Below are 22,935 nucleotides of genomic sequence, written 5' to 3'. Positions count from 1 at the left end.
AAAGCAAAAGAGACTTGTGCAGTGAAAAATACAATTGAATCGAATTGTATAAAACGAGATAGAGAGAAATTATATACAATTTGAATTTGTATAAAACGGAAAGGCAAAAGAGACTTGGGCAGGAAAATATTTGTATTGAATAATTATAAGTGCATAGGACAAAGATATATGTATTTGCATGCGTTTATACAATTTTCTCTCGCTTTATACAATTGGAAACACAATTTATACAATTTTATTGTATAAAGCGAGAGAGGCGAGCGACAGGAATAAGCGAGCGAGAGAGGGAGAGTGGAGAGCGAGAATATGAGGGAGAGAGGGACTGGCAAACAGTTTGTCATGGAACACAAATAAATCAAAGGGTAGCTACTATATTTATTTTATATTATTAGTTTGTCATTCTATACAATTATCCCTTTTTTCTTATAAATTAATAATTTGGGCCACATAATCCAGACCAATTCTCAAAGAGCTGGATTGGGTGGGCCAAATCTTTATTGGGCTAACTTTGCTAACCCATAAGTACCAACAGACTTATGGAGAAATCATCATATTCCATTCCAATTATCAACTGATATTAGTCAATGATCAGGAAAAATGAAGAAAAAAAATAATCTAATAAGCAACTCATATTGAAATTAAGATGAGACAAAAACCATATAAATAAGCCCTTTATAAGTGATACAACAATTTTTGAAATTCACGGTGTATCAATCAGTGATATTATATCAGTTGAATTATTGTATATATCACTGACATAAAGCAAATTTCAGAAACTGTTATATATATCATTGATACAATACGAATTTCAAAAATTATTGTTTGTCGGATACAAGGCAAACTTCACAAACTCTAATTATATTTGGAAATTTCTTAAAATCTCTTTACGTTTGGTAAAATATAATATATACGTTTTTCTAATTAGATAATTAACTCAACTTCAAAAACTAAAAAGACCATATAAGAAACCACTTATGACCTTTAGTACTATGTGAAACTCAAAAAAGTTACAAAGACTAGAGATCAAACCAATGAATTCATGACCACTATTCATACAACTAAAAAAATACTTGGTCAATATACATATTTGGGAAAAATGAAAAGAAAATCCAATAATTAAACTACTCATGATATTGAAAATTAATTAAAGACAAGACAAAAAAGTATAAGAAAATTATGAGTGTGTGGTTACAGCTAGCTGTTGCAATAAATCCACAGGGACTATGAAACCATATATATATATATTTGACAAGACAAGAGTGAGGTCAATTTGTCATATAGCAATTAGCAAAGACAATTGAGAAGAAACTAAGGAAGTTGTCTGATTTTTAGGTGGACATTACATGCATGAAAACAGTTGTACATTTTTTGGCTTCATGCATTTATAGCTAAGTACTTGTGCCTATTTAATGAAAGCGTGCAACAAGTCATTTCTAACCAACAAAAATAAATATACAAAAGATAAAAGAGTCAATTACATATGTTTAAATGCTTTTCATATCCATTTTATGGTCCACATGTCGATTTGATTTTTTTTTGCGAATTTGTAGTAGTTGGTAAAATTATTGTTATAGTATGACTAGAAAGTTACGAGTTTGATGTGTAAAAATTATACACAATAGACCTTTATGGTCTGATCCTTCTTAAAACTCTGTTCATAGCGGAAACTAAGTACACGAATTCTTCTTTTATGTTAATTTGTTTTTGATCGATTTTAGGTGGTGAAGAGTTGTGAAGTGATTGAAAAGGAAGTTGAATATAACAAATGAAATAGTTTTGTCAAAGGTTTAGCCAATTTGTACAAGTCTTCTTGTCATTAATTTCCTACACCTCCTCCCATTCTATTATGTTTTTTGGGGCAAATATGGTAATTATTTCTCTATGTGAAAGCTAATGCCCAAGTTGTAGAACATTATTGGTTTCATTTTCATGGGCTTAGGGCGCCAATTAAACGGTTTGAGCTAAATTTGAGTGAGTCGTTTTTCAATTATACTATGTCGCACCCTTCAATAGCACATGAATAAAGATGTTTGAGATCATCTTCTGTGTGATTCATCCTATGTAGACAATCGAAAAAAAAATTAAATAGCTGAAAGAATCGATAAGAGAAGAGACTCTAACTATTTGAAGGTAAAGAAAAAGATATTAAAAATTACATGAGTTTGATATAGGCGTAGTCAAGATGTACTAAACAATTAAATCACAACACTACTCGTATATACCAAATTTTAATTAATTTGTTTTTAAGTTCAAACAAAACAAACAAATTTATTTTCTTGTTTATTATCACTATATATTATATAATACATCAAATACAAAAATATATATACAATTTTAAAAACGGTTTCCATGAAACAATTAGATACATCAAAATAGTCAAAAAGTTATAAATGGATCAAGTGTGCAACAAGTCATTTCCAAAGAGAAAAATACAAAAAATAAAAGAGTCAATTGCATATATGTTCGATCAATAAAAAATTTTCAAGGTCCACATGTTTCATTTTTGTTTTAATTAGATCGATTTTATCTACAAATAGTGAAAACATTGAAAGTGAAGTATATTGTTGAATATAACAATTTAATTAATTTTGTTCAAGTCTTCTTGTCATTAATTTCCTACACACTTCCTGCCGGCCTATATCTATGTTTGGGCAAAGATGGTTAATTTTCACATTATCATTTGAATATACTATTGTTGTTTGGTTTTAATTATTTTTGAAAGTCAAAAAATGATACGCAGTAATTTCAAAAATGGGTGATTTTAAACGTTCAGTAAATTAGTCTTCGAGTTCAAAAGTCAAAAGTTGAGCTATATATATATATATATGAGGCAAGCAAAATCAAAAGTTCAAGGTCAACCATCTCTAAAGTCATTCTTGTAAATAATTAATTTGAATAGGACAGATCAAAGTAGATTGAATAAATAAATTGTTCATTATCCAACCTCGTGTAATAGTTGTTTGAATTAAGATGAATTGAGTTAAATAGTTTAAATAATGAATCATAGTTCAATTCATCACATATTATGATACAACAAATTCTTTTAAGAATAATAAATGAAGTATTATAACAAGATTTCAGAACAAGAGTCAGAAGGTTAAAGAACAAACTTTTTCTTTTAAAATGCACAAGGGAACCTTTTATATTTTATTTTTCCATTTATAATATTTTTCCTTTTCAATAAATAAATCAGATCACATATGAAGAAAACTAAATGTATACGAAGCAAATTATAATTAGTCAACATGAGAGAAAATGAGAGACTTTTTAGATAATTAAATCAATCACATGAAGCTAAGTAATCAAAAGAGAAATTTTCCAACTATTCAATATTTTGTGGGACAAAGGAAAAACAATGATTAATTCACTAATAATAGCAAAATAGACCAATAATTTTGTTTTAAGGAAGCTTATATTGTACTGCCGACATAGTAATAAATATACGTTTATTGTTTGTATTTTATTTTATTTGTATATTTGATATAAATTGATCGGACATAAAATTAAAAAAAATGATAAAATTATGAATTTAAATTTATTTTGATATTTACATTACTTAAACTTATGACATTAAGGATAGTTGAATCGGGTCAGCACGAATAATCAAATTAACAATGTCCTAAGTTCTTTTTTTTTAAAGAAAATATTTTTTAATAGAAAAATATTATTTTATATCAATACCATTGAAATAGTTTAAGATAATCATCTTATTAAGTCTTCTTCGTAACATGGAAAAGATTTTTGGATAATTTCTTTTATTACTTCATTGTTTTCTCTTCTTAGTTCATTCAATAAACAATATAAAAATTATTTGAAAACAAACTTTAAATCATGTACCATTATATGCATTTCGATTTATTTAAATAATATTCAAAGTTGATAGTGTTAAAAATATTTGTACTTATTTCAAATAAAAAATCTCAGATTTGTAAAATGCATTTTAAAAAAAAGAAAAAGAAAAAAGGAGAAGTGAAAAATCATTATAATTTTTATATGTGAAACATGTAATAATTAAGTTAAAGAAAAATAAATATTTCTAAAAATGAACTGACATATTCACAGATAAAAGTTAATTATTACTCAATAACACAAATAATTTAAAATAAAATTATGTCGCTTCCCCTACAACTGTTAGGTTATTAGCATTTTAATATTAATATTTAACCTATTAAATTGCTTTATTTTGGAGTTATAAGAATGGATGGCTTCTACATCATCCATTAGCATTGGTTATCCATCAATGTATTTCATTCTTAATTCCTCCATTACTCCCTTTGTAACCTATGTAACATATGTAACTCCCTTTGTAACATATGTAACTCCCATTGTAACTTATGTAACCTATGTAACTCCCATTGTAACCTATGTAACTCCTAAGGCCATTATCTTCACTATTTACTACCTCCATTATCTTCCTATTCATTGCTAGGAAGACTTCTTGTAGTATAAATAGTGGTAGTCTTCATTTGGTTTTAGAGACATACAATTCATAAGAGAAAACAAAGAGTGAAAGAGTTAGTCTAAAGAGAGTTCTTATTAGTTGAAGGGAGGTGTTCTTTTTTTGTGGAGCTTTGGACTCAACTCTTGTCCAGAGTTGTTGAGTTATACTTTGTAAAGGCTGTTGTATCCTGGAGGGGACAAGTCAAAGAGGACTACTGCTGGACCGGTGAAAACATTTGCTGCAGTGGGCTTGAATCTCCTTAAAGAGAGCGAGATATCCGCGCCTCAGCCTGAAGAGATTACTTTCTTCATTTTATTTTCAATTGTAATCTTGCAATTTTATTATATTGTAAGTTTTTTCACAAACAATTTTAAGGAGATTCAACATGGCTATAATTGTAAAAACCGCGGATGTCAAGATGGGAGATCTTAACAAGCCATTTCGGTTCAATGGTAACCATTTCAAAAGATGGAAGGGTAAAGTACTTTTCTATTTAAGTCTTCTCAATGTTTCTTATGTATTAACGGAGAAAAATCCAAATAAAGAAGACATCACCACTATGAATGATGATGAAACTATTTCTCATCTAGAGAAAGTGGAAAAGTACGATGGTGATTCCTATAAGTGTCGGTATTATCTTCTTAATTGTCTATCTGATAATTTTTATGATTATTATGATAGAACTTACTCTAGTGCAAAGAAAATTTGGAAGGCATTGCAGAGTAAGTATGATACCGAAGAGGCTGGAGCGAAAAAATATGCAACTAGTAGATTTTTTCGTTTCCAAATGGTGGACAACAAATCAGTGGTAGATCAAGCTCAAGACTTCATCATGATTGTTGGAGAGCTTAGGTCCGAAGAGGTTAAAATTGGAGATAACTTTATTGTTTGTGGCATAGTGGATAAACTTCCACCTTCTTGGAAGGAATTTCAAAAAACTATGCGCCACAAACAAAAGAAAACCTCTCTTGAAAGCTTGATAATGAAAATCCGCTTGATAATGAAAATCCGCATGGAAGAAGAAGCAAAAGGCCAAGATGCACTTTTACAAACAGAAGAGAACAACATCACATCGAAGGTAAATTTAATTACTTCGAATAATGCTACTCCTGAAACTCACAAAAATACTTCTTTAAAGCCTAAGAAGAAAAAATTCAAGAAAAATAATGGTAGACCTCCCAAGAAGAATAATGGTGAAAATCACCAAGCACAACCTCAACAAGTTCAAGAAAAGGGACCATGCTTTGTTTGTGGCAAGAGTGGGCATATTGCTCGAAGAACCTTTTGTGGCGGTGATTACCGACATAAACATAGTTGAGAATGTTGATGAATGGTGGGCTGATTCTGGTGCAAACCGTCATGTCTGTTATGACAAAGACTGGTTTAAAAAATATACTCATTTTGAGGAGCCCAAAACTATCATGCTTGGTGATGCTCACACTACTCAAGTACTTGGAAAGGGAGATGTTGAATTGTGTTTTACTTCTGGAAGGATATTAACATTGAAAGATGTACTTTATACTCCTTCTATGAGAAAAAATTTGATGTCTAGTTTTCTTCTTAATAAAGCAGGCTTTAAACTAATTATTGAATCTGATCAATATGTAATAATGAAGAAAGGTATTTTTGTGGGGAAGGGGTATGCATGTGATGGGATGTTTAAGTTGAATGTTGAAATAAATAAATCTTTTACTTCTGTTTATATGCTTTCTTCTACTAATTTTTGGCATGCTCGTTTGTGTCATATTAATGATCGTTATGTTGGAATCATGAGTAGTTTAGGATTAATCCCAATGGTTAAAAAGAATTTTAAAAAATGTGAGGCTTGTAGTAAAGCCAAGATCACTAAAAGGCCTTATTTTCAAGTTGAAAGAAAAACTGATTTGTTAGAATTAGTTCATACTGATATTTGTGAACTTGATGGAATTCTAACTCGTGGAGGTAATAGATATTTTATCACTTTCATTGATGATTTTTCTAAGTTTACATATGTTTACTTGATGAAAAATAAAAGTGATGCTTTTGAAAATTTCAAAACTTATCTCAATGAGGTTGAAAATCAGTTTGGAAGAAAAATAAAAAAAAATAGAAGTGATAGAGGCCGTGAATATGAATCAAATGAGTTTAATTCTTTTGTTAGATCATTGGGAATAATTCATGAAACTACTCCTCCTTACTCTCTTTCGTCTAATGGAGTAGTAGAAAGGAAAAATAGAACTTTAGTTGAATTGACTAATGTCATGCTAATTGAGTCACATGCACCTTTAAATTTTTTGGGTGAAGCTATCTTAACTGCTTGTTATGTGTTGAATCGTGTGCCTCATAAAAAGTCTAAATTGACACCTTTTGAATTGTGGAAAGGTTACAAGCCAAGTTTGGGATATCTAAGATTTTGGGGTTGTCTAGCCTTTGTGAGACTAATGGATCCCAAGATTACAAAGTTGGGTAAGAAAGTTACTACTTGTGCTTTTCTTGGTTATGCTTAAAATAGTACAACCTATAGATTTTTTAATCTTGAAGATAATATTGTAGTAGAATCTGGTGATGCTATTTTTCATGAAAATAAATTTCCTTTTGATACTAAAAATAGTGGGGGTCAAAGGATTGAACAAAATATTTTGTCACTACCTAGTTCTTCTACTTCAACTTTAAAAAATAAAGATGTTGTTGATTTTGAGTTAAGAAGAAGTAAAAGAGCTGTAGAAAATATCCATATTTAGCAAAATAATTATAGGAACAAAATAGACTAATTATGTTAGTAATATATTCTGTACAACTATTTTCCTTATCTGATTCCGTATTTCTTTCCATCTTACCTGTATAAATGTAATAGTGTTTTCACAAGAGCAATACATAGAAAATTAACCAAAAACTATTCTCTTTATTTACGTATTTTTAACATGGTATCAGAGCCATAAGGTCGATCTTCGACGGTTTTTCGTACTCATCATCTACTGGGATCTACCAAAATGGAAGACCCATCGGAAAACCCACCGGAAAATCCAAACCAGCTTATTTCTATGGAACATATGCAACAACTGTTTCAAATGTTCCAAACACTCAACAAAAATTCAACCAACATCGAACCAGGGACTTCACAAACAGTGCGAGTCGCGGAAAAATTGAACTTCACCAACTACACCAAATGGTGTAAACTGATGCAGATAGCAATTGGTGGCCGGGGAAGACTCAATCACATCATCGTCAACCCCATTTCACCAGACGATCCAGAATACCAGCAATGGGCTCAAAAAGATTCGATGGTCATTTCATGGATCATCGAGAATATTGACGGAGATCTCGTGAATCAGTTCTTGGACTACAAAACTGCCCGAGATTTATGGAAAGGCATCGAAACTCTACTCAGTAGCGGCAGAGATGAATTGTAGATCTATGATCTGAACACAAAGGCAACCTCTATGAAACAAGGGATAGACACGATAGAGGTGTATTTCAGCAAATTGAATACCCTCTGGAAAGAAATTGATAGACGAATGTCGAACCCAATGAAATGCGCAGAAGACATCACACTGTTCAACTCATTTATACAACGACAAAGGCTGTACCAATTTCTGGCTGGTGTAAATGATTCACTTGACAAAGAAAAGCGAGACATCCTGAATTTAGATCCCCTTCCAACCATTGATGCCGCATATGCCACCATCAGACGAGAAATTGCTCGTCGTGGCATAATGACCGGCAACTCATCACTGGAACGAGGTCCCTCAGAGATCGGAAGTGGTCTTGTCACTCAACGCCGGTCAGATTCTTCATTTAGCCGGTCAGATTCTTCATTTAGCCGGTCAGATTCATCATTCCGGCGTGAGGACAAAACTCACCTCAAATGCAGCCACTGCGGAGGAACCAAACACACCAAGGAAGGATGTTTTAAGCTCATCGGCTACCCGGAATGGTGGGAGGACCTAAGACAGCGTAAAGCCGCCACCAAGGTAACAAAGACTGGCAGCAAGGCTAACGCCGCCATCGGAGAAGGAGAACCGACCAGCGAGGCTCCGTCAACCACTGTCACCAACAGGCGAACAGGTACCAGCGAGGCTTCGTCAACCAGTGTTACCGACAGGCGAACAGGTACGAGTGACAAGGATGGGTTCACCAAAGTTTCTGGTGAACCATGGATGGAGACAGAGGAATCGACGGAAAGAAGAAGAGAGAAAATTCTAGAGGAGCCGTCCTCTAGAAATGAAAGTGAGGGAAAACAAGAAGCACTAAAAAAATCAGACCCTTTAGCCCTTGTTAATCAAAAGCCCAAAAAATCAAAAGCCCAATTATACAAAAAACCCAAGGAAAAACAAAGTGTGGGTCTCATGTGCAATAAGTCCAATTGGATTTTTGACTGTGGGGCCACGGACACTATGTCATACGACCCATTCGATTTTCTTTCCTCCACATCAACTACCTGTACTAAGATTCAAACTGCAAATGGGGAGTTTATTCCAATTACTCAGGCCGGAGATGTGGATATTACATCAGAAATCCATTTAAAAAATTGTCTTTTAATTCCAAGTCTTACCCACAAACTTTTATCTGTTAGTCAATTAACCAAGGAACTAAACTGTACAATTCTAATGACTTCCTCTGATTGTATTGTACAGGATGCTCAGACGGGGCGGATCATTGGTCGTGGTATTGAACGAAGAGGTCTATACTATGTGAACGAGGTGACTCAACAGGGTAACGCTTTGCTTGCTCAAGGGTTGCCGGAATATCAGATCTGGATGTGGCACCGACAGCTAGGTCATCCGTCTTTAAGTTATCTTAAACGATTATTTCCCTCTTTCAAGGACATTGATTTTGTTTTGGATTGTGAAGCATGTGTACTTGCAAAAAGTCATAAACACTCTTATTCTCCCAGTTCGACTCATGTTTCTAAGCCATTTACCTTAATTCATTCTGATGTCTAGGGTCCTGCACCTGAATTTGCCTTTTATAAATATTCCTATTTTGTTTTGTTTGTGGATGATTGCACCCGTATGAGTTGGGTTTATTTTCTAAAAAATAAATCTGAAGTATATGATGTGTTTATAAATTTCTACAACATGATCTGTACCCAATTTGCTGCTCAACCTCAAATTCTTCGATCTGATAACGGAGGAGAATACATAAACTTAGATATGAAACAATTTATTTCTGATCATGGCCTCATTCACCAGACTACCTATCCGGATACTCCTCAACAAAACGGGATAGCTGAACGGAAAAACCGAACCCTTCTTGAGATTACTAGAGCCATTATGTTAGAATCCCATGTCCCTGTCCATTTTTGGCCAGAAGCCATTGCCACAACCACATATCTAACCAACCGACTACCTACCAAACCTCTTGCATACCAAACTCCTCTTGACACTCTTTCTTCCCATGTGTCCATCCCTTCCTATCATTCTCTACCTCCACGGGTGTTCGGATGTGTTGTCTATGTTCATCTCCCAAAAAGAATCAGAAATAAACTTGAACCACGAGCCATTAAATGTGTTTTTATTGGGTATGGGGTTACTCAAAAAGGGTACCGATGCTATGATCCCATTCAAAACAAAATCTACACCAGTCTTGACTGCGAGTTTTTTGAACACTCCTATTACTATACCCAGCCTGGTCCTCAGGGGGAGACTACGAATGATGACCTTAGCTGGTTAATATATCCAGAAATGATGGACCATGATCCTCCAACGCAAGTAAGCAATACCGCCGACGTCAACTCTGAAACATCTGTATCAGCTCCTTCTCCTTAATCCACTCCAATGACAACCACTGAGCACCCTGAGTCAACATCAGTTGAGGTAAATTCTGAATCATGTACTGTTCCTACTGACTCTGTGTCTAGTGATAATTGTCAAAACAGATATGAGCTTCCTCACAGAAGCACGAGAGGTGTTCCTCCCAAAAGGTATGACCCGGAATATGAAGATCAACGGTCCAGATACCCCATAGAAAGAATCAGCAATGAAAACTTGTCCAACACAGCTGTTGCCTTCACTACCTCCCTATACTCAACAAACATTCCCAGAACCGTGGAAGAAGCTTTTGAAGATGAGAAGTGGAGACAAGCCATGAAAAATGAATATGTTGCCTTGGAAAAGAATCACACATGGGAAAAATGTATTCTATCCAAAGGGAAGAAGAAGGTGGGATGTAGATGGGTATTCTCCATTAAGCACCGGGCAGATGGAACTATTGAAAGGTACAAGGCAAGATTGGTGGCCAAGGGTTACACTCAGACTTTTGGGATCGACTATTCAGAGACTTTTTCCCCAGTAGCCAAGATAGACACAATACGAGTATTGTTCTCTGTAGCAGCAAACAAAGATTGACCCTTGTATCAGTTTGATGTTAAAAATGTCTTCCTCCATGGAAGCATTGAAGAAGAAGTCTATATGGAACCCCCTCCAGGATATTCTCATGACTTTAAAGATGGAGAAGGATGTAAGTTGAATAAAGCCCTGTATGGTTTAAAGCAGTCTCCAAGAGCTTGGTTTGGAAGGTTCACTAAGGCTATGAAGAAATTTGGGTACAGACAGAGTAATTCTGATCATACTTTATTCATAAAAAGGGCAAATCAGAAAATCACCTATCTAATTATATATGTAGATGATATGATCATCACCGGAGATGATGAGGAAGAAATTTGTTACCTTAAAGGGGAAGTTGTTTCAGGAATTTGAGATGAAAGATCTAGGAAACTTAAAGTACTTTCTTGGTATAGAAGTCTTAAGATCCACGCAAAGGATCTTTATTCACCAACGAAAGTATATTCTCGATCTTTTAACTGAAACTGGAATGTTAGGTGGTAAACCGGCTGACACTCCAATTGTAGCAAATCATGGTCTTCAGGTCATAGAAGGGGCAAAGGCGACTGACAGAGAGCAATATCAGAAGATTGTACGGAAACTCATCTATCTAGCCCACACAAGACCAGATATTGCATATGCAGTGGGGATAGTGAGTAGATTCATGCATCTACCTCAAATACATCACATGACAGCAGTAATGAGGATTCTGAGGTATCTAAAGGGTACAAGCAGCACCGGGATCTACTTCGGAAAAAATGATAGCCTCGATATAATTGCCTACACCGATGCAGATTGGGCCGGAGACCGAGATGAAAGGAAATCCACTTCTGGATACTTCACCTTGGTAGGAGGGAATCTTGTCACTTGGAGAAGCAAGAAGCAAAAGGTTGTAGCCCTGTCAAGTGCGGAAGCTGAGTTCAGAGGAATTGTGAAAGGAATAACTGAAATCTTATGGATTAGGAAACTGCTAAATGAACTCGGTTTTCCTCAGAAAACAGCCTGCAAGTTATTTTGCGACAACAAAGCAGCAATAAGTATTTCTAGAAATCCTGTCCAACATGACAGAACAAAACATGTTGAGGTTGATCGACACTTCATCAAAGACAAGTTAGAAGACAAGGTTATCAAACTTCCATTTGTTCGATCAAAAGATCAACTGGCAGACATCCTAACCAAGGCTGTTAGTACTGAAGCTTTCAGCAATGTCTTGCGCAAGTTGAGCATTGGAAATCCGAGTGCACAACTTGAGGGGGAGTGTAGAAAATATCCATATTTAGCAAAATAATTATAGGAACAAAATAGACTAATTATGTTAGTAATATATTCTGTACAACCATTTTCCTTATCTGGTTCCGTATTTCTTTCCATCTTACCTATATAAATGTAATAGTGTTTTCACAAGAGCAATACATAGAAAATTAACCAAAAACTATTCTCTTTATTTAGGTATTTTTAACAAGAGCTAGAGTAGAAAAAGATTTTGGTCCTGATTTTTATGTGTTTAATGTTGAAAACGACCCTCTAACTTTGAAAGAAGCATTATCTTCACATGATTCTATTTTTTGGAAAGAGGCTGTAAATGATGAAATGGAATCTCTAATTTCTAATAAAACTTGGAAGTTAGTTGATTTACCACCGGGTTGTAAAACAATTGGTTGCAAATGGGTCTTAAGGAAAAAGTTGAAACCGGATGGTTCTATTGATAAATACAAGGCTAGGCTAGTTGCAAAAAGTTTTAAACAACTAGAAGGCCTAGAATTTTTTGATACTTTTTCTCCGGTAATGAGAATTACATCCATTAGACTTTTAGTTGCTATGGCTGCAATTTTTGATTTGCAAATTCATCAAATGGATGTAAAAACTGCTTTTCTAAATGGAGACCTAAATGAAGAAATTTATATGGACCAACCCGAGTGTTTTGTTGAAGCAGGCCAAGAAAGCAAAGTATGTAAACTTACTAAATCCCTATATGGCTTAAAACAGGCACCAAAGCAATGGCATGAAAAGTTTGATTCCTGCATGATTGAAAATGGTTTTAAGACAAATGAGTGTGATAAGTGCATATATCATAAGTCTTGGAATAATTCACATGTGATCATTTGCCTATATGTTGATGACTTGTTGATCTTTGGCTCTAACATGAATGTTAATGATGAAGCTAAAAATGTTCTTAGAAGACATTTTGATATGAAAGATCTTGGTGAGGCAAATTTTATTCTTGGAATAAAAATAACAAGAACATGTGAGGGGATTTTCCTTGACCAGTCACATTATGTTGAGAAAATTTTGAAAAAATATAACTTTCATGATTGCAAGCATGTTGCTACTCCTTTTGATTCAAGTGTTCACTTATTTCCTGTTGAAAGTGAAAATGATGTAATAAATCAAAAGGAATATGCTAGTATAATCGGAAGTTTGAGATATGTGACTGATTGCACTAGGCCTGATATTGCATATGCAGTAGGAGTACACTTGGCAGGTTTACAAGCAAGCCAGGTAATGAACATTGGCATGCTATAACAAGAGTTATGAGATATTTAATTGGAACGAAAAATTGTGGTTTGTTCTATAAAAAATATCCTGCTGTACTTGAAGGCTTTTGTGATGCAGATTGGAACACTTTGTCAGGTGATTCCTGTTCTACAACTGGTTATGTCTTTACTTTAGGTGGTGGTGCTGTTTGTTGGAGATCAAAAAAGCAAACTATAATTGCCAACTCTACTATGGAGGCTGAACTAATTGCTTTAGCTTCAGCTAGTGAGGAAGCGAATTGGTTAAGAGATTTACTGTTTCAAATTCCTTATTTTGAAAAACCAATTCCTCCTATTTTAATTCATTGTGATACCACCGCTGCAATTAGTAGAGTTCAAAACCGTTATTACAACGGTAAATCCAGACCTATAAGGAGGAAACACAGTAATGTAAGATCGTATTTGACAAATGGTACCATTAATGTTGATTATGTCAAATCTTGTGATAATCTTGCAGATCCTCTTACAAAGGCCTTAACAAGAGAAAAGGTTTGGAGCACATCGAGGGGGATGGGATTGAAGCCTACAAATTCTTGAGTCATATATGAGGAAACCCAACCTGGGGACTAGAGATCCTATAACCAGGTTCAAAGGGAAAAACTAATCATATGATGACTTGTTGTGAAAAATGCACTATTTTTTTCCCTCCCTATGATGTGAGTGCATTATTTCCTGTAGTTTGTGAAAGTTGAGTTGATAAAACTCTTAATGAATATCTGTAGCCCGTATGGGTGGAGTGTTAATCTTACAGGAGCACTCTCGACAGATTTCACCTATGTGATGTGTGGAAGTAGGTCGCTTCCTATGAGAATGGGGGTTATTCTCAAATGCACTCATGAAACCGGGATAGCACATGGCCATAACGTGCTGGCTGTTAAAGCTCATGTCAACACCTTGATTATTATGTGTGAGCAGTGATATTTTATTTCCCTTAAGCAGTCATAGTTCAAGTCTGAGACCACTACGACTCTGGAGTAAAAGTTACTATTTCACTAAGTGGAGGTTCAATGGAGAGCACACCTTCATTATGCATAGTAGTCTTCCTTCAGCTGATATACTCTCTTATCTAATATTAAAATGAGTGGGGGATTGTTAGGTTATTAGCATTTTAATATTAATATTTAACCTATTAAATTGCTTTATTTTGGAGTTATAAGAATGGATGACTTCTACATCATCCATTAGCATTGGTTATCCATCAATGTATTTCATTCTTAATTCCTCCATTACTCCCTTTGTAACCTATGTAACATATGTAACTCCCTTTGTAACATATGTAACTCCCATTGTAACTTATGTAACCTATGTAACTCCCATTGTAACCTATGTAACTCCTAAGGCCATTATCTTCACTATTTACTACCTCCATTATCTTCCTATTCATTGCTAGGAAGACTTCTTGTAGTATAAATAGTGGTAGTCTTCATTTGGTTTTAGAGACATACAATTCATAAGAGAAAACAAAGAGTGAAAGAGTCAGTCTAAAGAGAGTTCTTATTAGTTGAAGGGAGGTGTTCTTTTTTTGTGGAGCTTTGGACTCAACTCTTGTCCAGAGTTGTTGAGTTATACTTTGTAAAGGCTGTTGTATCCTGGAGGGGACAAGTCAAAGAGGACTACTGCTGGACCGGTGAAAACATTTGCTGCAGTGGGCTTGAATCTCCTTAAAGAGAGCGAGATATCCGCGCCTCAGCCTGAAGAGATTACTTTCTTCATTTTATTTTCAATTGTAATCTTGCAATTTTATTATATTGTAAGTTTTTTCACTAACAACAACTTTCTTTTATTAATTTTTTTTAAGGAATCATTGCTCATGTAGCGATTTTTTAAAATATATTTTTTATGAAATCGCTGCTTCTGTCTCAAGAAAGATTGAATTTTAGACGTCGCTAACGTTGTTACAGTTGAGAAAGGCTCTTGCTGAGTTGTCTGTTTTGGTATTAAAAAAAAGTTTAATATAAATAAACAACTATTTTTAAACAACAACTTAATGTAGTTCTTTTACGAGTATCATATTTGACATTCGATATTCATACTGGAGTCTGACTAAATCGAATTCACATTAGATAGATTTCTATTCGAGAAAAAACACTCCTTACCAAAAATCTCAAACTCACGATCTCTGATTAAAAAAAAGCAATTTCATCAAATGCACCACATACATTAGTGTTTAATGATATAAAGTATTCCATTAGACTTAAACCTCAACTACTTTCTAAACAGTTTTCCTCTTACTTTATATGGACAAAGTATATATACTAGTATTATCCTATGTTTATTCAACTTTGTCTTGGAAGAACAATTATTATCTACATCATAACTTAATAATAGATGCTGAATAATGTAGATAAATATTATAACTATTATTAGCTTTGTGAACTTAGGATTCTACTTAATCCAATTAGCTTTATTCCACTATTTCTTTTTAATCTCTAGGAGTTCAATTATTATATTGATCAATCACATCAACCATCCTCTAAAGATGATTGAAAATGGACATAAGTCTTGTTTTCCATTTCGTGAAGAAAAGGTAAAAGTACAAAACCAATTATTATACACAAAAAAATCCTACCAATTCAACTAAGTCCTTATTAAGAAAGTATATTATTAGGTGATGAGTAGTTACATTATTCAAAATTATATATTTTAAGTATAGAGTGAGACTTTGCTTTAAGATGTATTATTGCTTTATAGTACTCTTATTTGGCGCATGAAAAGAAGTGAGACTTTGGATCAAGATTGAATTATAATATAAGTGTATTTGGGCATATCTTTTTGGAGTAAGAAGACAATATTTTTTCCATAAAAGTAGATGAAAAGTTGCTCAAGCAAACTTAAAGGTGATAACTAAATTTCTATATCAAATGCTAAAAGAAGTCCACATTTGAGGTTTTAAATTATATAGTAATATACACTAATAATATAAATATATTTATACTAATAATGCAGTTTAATTTGTGATAGAAAATTAATTTAATGGTATTTGACTAGACAAAAAAAAATATGAAAGAAACCTATGAAACTTGTGGAGGTATATTTTAGTTGTAATTCATTATATTAAAGGTAAAATAAAATGTTTAAAGTTAAATTATTATTTATTATGAAAAAAGAAGAAGATATTTTCATTGTCGCAAATTATTTGTTATGTTTATCTTAAAAGTCAACAACTCATTTTTAGGCTAAATTATATTAGAGCAACTTAATATTTTACATTTGAAGTTTAGATATATAAAAAGTATATGATGAATAATAGAAGTTTACATATCATAACTTTCAAAAAGCAAAGCATGACAACTAATATAATATAGAAAAATATTCTTTTTTGATTGATTAAAAATAATTGTATATAATTATCTTATAGTAAGTAGTCATGTGATACCATATCAATGATACGGTATTGTGAGATGAAATTAGTGTTTGGACATGCGATTTTAGCTGATTCCATCTCATGATTCCATATCATGAGATTGTGATTCCATATTCTCTAAAAACTATGCTATGGAATCATATGGGAATATCATATCATGATTTGAGATATTTTAATACGAAAATCGATCCACAAGTTTATATTTTGTTAAAACAACCCCACATTTATATCTACTAATCATTTATTTCACATGTAAATAAAATTTATAATCGCATCATCACTTTTAAAATTTATTATTCTCACTGACATATAATTTATTATTCCAACCAACATATAATCACTTTAACTCACACTTCACGATTGTTGAGTAATAAAATCTTGAAGAGTCCGTGAAAGGTGTTTTATTTTTACTCAAATATATTAATGAGAAGTGAAAGTTAGGTTGAAAGTTAGATTGAAACAATTACTTAAATGGAGAACAAATAGTTTTGTAATAATTTATTATGTAATTTTATATTTTTTTGTTTACTCGATAAAATTGAATAAACAATTGGCACTATTTTAATAGTTTTAGAATTTATGAGATTTTTATATTTATGAGTAAATATATGATACCAAAATTTCATATAGCAAGTCCAAACAAAATTTTAATATCGTCTCATAATTTCATATCATAATATTATATTATGATACTATATTGAAACTTAGTAAAGATAGTCGAGAAAGGTTATGTATTTATATTTATATAATATAAATATAAACTATATGTAAAAGTGGGCCAATAACTTATGTGTATGCATAGACTTTGTTTTGTTAATAACATGTGGGAACATAATCTAGGGCCTAATCTATATGTATTTATTATAGCTTATATAATGCTTACTAATTTCTATAACTCAAATCTAATACCATGAACTAAAAACTCTTTCATTTTTTACAAAACTAAATAGAAAAAGATATTTTTTTTTATTTTAATGTACAAAATTGAAGATCCTTTTATAGGTAAACATAAAGATCCCTCATATAAAAAAAAGAATTGTTAGAACCAAAAATAAATATCGTAATTGATCTGAAAAGTCAATTCTCCACATTGATATTCTTTTTTTCTGTTTTTATTCAACCTTGAGGAATATATAAAGTTTCAATCATATTAATGTCAAAGGAAATAATTCTAATTTGAAAATAAAGGGTCTTTGTCCTTATTGCCTCATATTGAAATAAAATAATGTTGGTTCATGGATAATAGTAGCATATTGTTATTTTAATTTCGTAGTTTGTATTTTGTTAGTAACCTAAAGTTGATCAAATGATGGGCACAGCTCACTGAATCCGTTAATCACGATTTAAAACATAAGATAATTGCCATATTTATTAAAATAAAATTCAACTTACTTATTTTTTCAAACTTTTCCCAAACTTATGTACTATGTATTTTTGTAGATTTACTTTTAATTTCTAAGTCAGTCCATTAACTTTTAAAGGTTGAATCAGGTTCAAAATTTATGGTATATTAGAGGCAGATTAAGAGACGGTTTTAGGATTTGAAAATTTCCGATGCACCAATAACTTAAGTCTTTTTGAAATTCAAAACTTATGATTAAAAAAAATAATATGCGGTTTTGGCTAGGTCTAGGACAAGTGTGATCCTATGCTTTTCTTGAGACACTATTTATTATATTTAGTTTCTAACCGTTTCTCAAGAAAGATATACATAATTTTTTTTGAATTTTAAACACGTGGATCCGCCTCTGATTAGATCCAACTCAACTTATCATATTGGACCTCATAGCGATTCTCAACTCTTAAACTATATTTTTGTCGAAATTGAAAATTTGGATCTTTGTTAAAATAAAGAACAAAAATACATTAAATTTTTTCACATTGAAAAGTAAAACGTTCCTTCGATGGAGTCAACAAAAGACAAAAAAAGATCAACGGAAGACCGACAAAATCATAGGGACGGCAGCATGACTGAACAACTAATTTAAGGTATTAGTAGAGTATTAATTCAGTCGAAAGAGTAACATGTATGCAGCAACAATTATGGTTGCACATGCTTTAAATTAAAATTAATCCTAAATCTAAATCTAAGTCCCACAATTAATTTTATTTAATTTCACAGATGTTCCTTTTTTTTTTTTATGTAGTAAAAAAATAAATTGATCAATCGAATAAGAATCAATTTGAATTTTCTAATTAGTATAGTATCACCTAAATATTTTTCTTCAATTCCAAGTCACATGATTGCCATGTGACGCTAATATATTCTAAGTATTTTTTTGTTTTATATTTGCACGCATCCCGAGCAACTAAAAATATATTTACACTAAATTATCTAGTTGTCTCGATTTTTTTAGAGCCAAAATAATAATTATTTTGACTAATATTATAAAATGTATTTTTTATCATATTGATATACAGAAAGTTGCAATTTATAATATTTTTTATATAGTTTTTAAATATTTATTTTTTTTAATTTAAAATATCTGAATTAATATAATTTAATAAATTTTTTAAAAATTAATCAAATTAACTTTTGAAAAATATAATATGATAATTAAAAAGAAACGAAATATACTTATTTAATATGATTAATTTCTTGATTATGTAAAAATTCATCACTTATCTAAAAACAGGTAAATTTTGTGGGGGTGGAAATAATCTTCTTAATTATGTACTATAAATTTCTCTAGATTGAATTAAATATAACGTAAATATAATATATAATATATTATATGTACCGACAAAAATAATAATTAGCAAGTCAAAGTGGGACATTTTGTAATTTGATGGGAATTCCAATAAATCCAATCCCCATGTTGTTTATTGTTGGAATTTAGTACTACCAAGTAAACGGAAAATTAAAACATAAACTTAAATTATGTACATGAAAAACACACATACAATAAAATTAAAAAAGAAAAAAAAATAAACAGTACTTCTAATTAAGTTTAATCCTGTGCATTATTGGAGGGTCCTATTGACGTACATATATCCAAATAAGAAATTGAATTTACGCATCCGTAAATGTTTTAATCAGACTCTCGTACATGATGAATTCTCTTAGCTTAGCTTGATGACCATTGTTTATGACCAGGAACCCATTTAGGACATTTCGGGCTAAAATAACTCGAAACAACTCTCGAATTCAATAACTCAATAATTGGAGCATAATTAACACACCGTGGAGCTTTGTACTGATTAATGGAAGCGCCATTGCTAATAGCATAATCCATAAGCTTATCAAATGTACCATTCTCAACTACCTTAATTTCAAGGGGACCAATCGATTTATCCGAAACGCGACATTGTCGATAGACGCTGTTTAACGATTCTTCAATCGTTAGACAACAATCTTCAAACACTGATGTCGGAATTAATGTTTCGTCGGATTCGTCATTGTTGATTTCCCAGTACAAAACGTAGTGTCCTGGATTTGTCGATGTGTCTGCATAACTTGTATATTCTGTTAATGATGTTCCATAGGGTACAAGATGAGTCGATGCTTTTAAAACGGCGTCGTGTAGCTCAACTTCATAAGTTTTGTCTGAATCAATACTTAATGCAACATTTTTTCTACACACAAAATGAAATTGAGGTGCCTTGTTTTTGAATCCAGCAACTTTAAGTATATCACCAACTCGATAACGATACAATCCTGAAAAAAAAAAACTTGTAAACATATGTATACTGGCTAAGATAAGTACGAAAACAGTAAATTTGGGATATGATTGCTAGTATACACTTTTACTCCCTTGTAAATTTGGGATATAATTGCTAGTATACTATCACAACTTTGACTTATACTCCCTTATGTCACAGACTTAGAGTCTTACTAATGTTCCGTGTGGCACTCAGGCTTTATTTCATGTAACATGAGCAAAATTACTGAATAAAGAGTTAATTTACCTGCATAAGTGGTGACCACGAGCTCGTACTCATGTCCAAGTTTGACATCAACAAGATCAACCAAATCATCTCTGTCATACTTGTTAGAGTTTTCTGGTCCTTGATCGTCACGAGCAACGGGCAAGAACTCGAAAAATCCCATGGTAGGTATGAGAGTATAAGCAACTTCACTAGGTTCACAAAGAGGATCAAGATTTATACCAAAGTAACACTCCGAAGAAGCATACATGGTACAAACAAGTGGTAAATCATTACCATAGTATTTAAGAGTTGGAATATATTGTGACATAGTCCCAGTAACAATAACATCGACATATTTAGTATTAGGCCATAATCTAGGAATAATCCCTTTCCATGACTCTTTACTACATTCCATTTCAATAAAATCAGCAAGGTAGGGATCCGGTTTGAGTATTTTCATCACGGATTCGCGTACCATAGGGTCATTTATTTGTGGATTCAACGTTCCAGTTTTTATATCCCGACAAAGTATAGGCCAGTGTTTTTCAAGGAAACGAATAGCGCGAATAAAACCTGAAGCGAAAACCGCACCAACTCGTAAAACTTGAGTGTTTTGACAAAGACCACAAAGCATTTGGGAATACATACTTTGATATGAATCTAAACAAAGAATTGTTTCATTTGGGCTTGTGTAATTTGTGTAAGGGTCATAGGGTCTTTTTTTGAAATAAGAACTTTTATAGTAACTTGTTAAAACGGGACGTGCTAATAAACCACCTGGAGTTTTTGATTCTGATTTGATAAATAAAAAGTACATTCCTTTGCCTTTTTGTAAATCTGGCACAAATTTATTCATTACTGGCATTAAAAGGCTGTATAATAATGACCTTCTCCCTAGCTCTTCTTCAATTGTTGGCATCAATTTCCTCTCTCCCCCAGATGTGCCAGAACTATAAATTAAAAAAAAAAACATAAATAAATAAATACAAATATGTCCAAAAAGCAATTATTGCATAGAAATGATAACTTTCTTTATATCCACACAGTGGCGAATCTAGAATGTTCAACAAAACTCAGAATAAATGAACTCATAAAACAAAAGTATACTAACCTTGTTAGGAACTCGGAAATTGGTAGAGAACAAAGGATGGATGAACGATCACCATTCGCGATACGATTGATATCGGGTTTGAGATCTTCATAAGTGACAATAGGCATGATTTTTTTGAAATTTTCATAGTCATCATTGTTGCCATTTATAATAAGACCATGCCTTTGAAAGTATTCAACACCAGAATTACGAGAAAGTATCTCATGAAGAACAGTTTTTTGAACATCATTAGGATTACTAGTGATGTCTTCGAAAAATTGAAGAAGTTTTTTATTGTTTTCATCAAAATTTCCATCAACTATTAAAGGAGCCTCTGGCATGTCTTTTTTTTTTTTTATAATAAGATTAAAAAAAATAAAGGAAAATAATAGAGAGAGATGGAGAAAATTTTGTGGAATTATGATTGGAAGTTCTGTTGAAGAAAGAGAAATGACAGAAATATATATAGAGGATAAGTTTGGGGGGGGGGGGGGTGAACCCCCTATTGGAAACAAAGAATTCAATGAAACAGTTAAACAAAGTATAGGGTTAAAATGGTACATATCTTGTTTATATTTTCTTGACTTTTCTAACTTAGACAAAATAAAGTTCGGTGAAACGCTTTTGACTTTTAAGATTATGAGTTTGAGTTAAAAAGTAAAATAATAGGATTTTACAATTCTCGATTTACCTTTCACGGGACGATTTATAACAATATATACGTCTTGAATGAATCTATAGCTATCATATCTGATCAAAATATATCATATAGATTAAAATTATTCATATAGTGTGTACGTCATATAGATTAAAATGATCATGTACATATTCATTTAACGTGTTTTTGATATAGGCTAAAGCTAAATAACCAGAAAAATTTGCTCAAATTTCATAACTAATTTCATATTTTGAAGACAAAAAAAAAAAATAGGAGGAAAATGGAAGGAGAAGATGATTGGAGGGGGAAATTCCAAGTAAAGTTTAATGACTGGTTACATGGCTGCATGTACTACGGATGCTACTTGTATTACCGGCAACCCCATGCATGACATTGCTGCCTCTTCAAGACTCTTCTTTTTTCTCGTTTTTAAAAAACTTAAATATACGGTCATATCTCGTTATAACAAAGAGATTTTTATATTCGTCTTTTTGTTTCAATATATATACTCTAAGTTTTAGCTTAATTTTAGTATAGAGTTTAAAAATGAAAAAGAACAAATAAAAATGTTTCTGAACTATAAGATTTGATATAATATTTTTTTCGTGTACCTTTCACGCTAAAAATATTCTTGACGTTAATTTTTTGGTCCAAAAATATCTTACCGAGTGTTGAC

The 22,935-nt window shown here is 32.2% G+C and overlaps 1 protein-coding gene across 1 annotated transcript; it reads right to left on the bottom strand.

The window, feature by feature from the left end:
- Positions 1 to 19,418: 19,418 nt before the first annotated feature.
- GH3-17 (protein GRETCHEN HAGEN 3-17) lies at positions 19,419 to 22,033 on the bottom strand. Its single transcript, XM_004243380.5, has 3 exons — positions 21,623 to 22,033; positions 20,551 to 21,461; positions 19,419 to 20,299 (listed from the first exon to the last, which is right to left on the bottom strand). Exons 1-3 carry the CDS (start codon positions 21,940 to 21,942, stop codon positions 19,710 to 19,712), a joined length of 1,821 nt encoding a protein of 606 aa, XP_004243428.2. The 5' UTR covers positions 21,943 to 22,033; the 3' UTR covers positions 19,419 to 19,709.
- Positions 22,034 to 22,935: the final 902 nt, after the last annotated feature.

Source organism: Solanum lycopersicum, chromosome 7 (assembly GCF_036512215.1).
Source record: "Solanum lycopersicum chromosome 7, SLM_r2.1".
NCBI lineage: Eukaryota > Viridiplantae > Streptophyta > Magnoliopsida > Solanales > Solanaceae > Solanum > Solanum lycopersicum.
Note: the sequence above shows the minus strand (reverse complement) of the source record. Positions and strands in the feature narration are given on the sequence as shown.

Coding starts and splice junctions, on each gene's coding strand:
- GH3-17 (XM_004243380.5), bottom strand. CDS start 21,942: ATGCCAGAGGCTCCTTTAATAGTTGATGGAAATTTTGATGAAAACAAT. Junction 21,462..21,622: donor ATTTCCGAGTTCCTAACAAG/GTTAGTATACTT, acceptor TTTAATTTATAG/TTCTGGCACATCTGGGGGAG. Junction 20,300..20,550: donor CGTGGTCACCACTTATGCAG/GTAAATTAACTC, acceptor TTTTTTTTTCAG/GATTGTATCGTTATCGAGTT.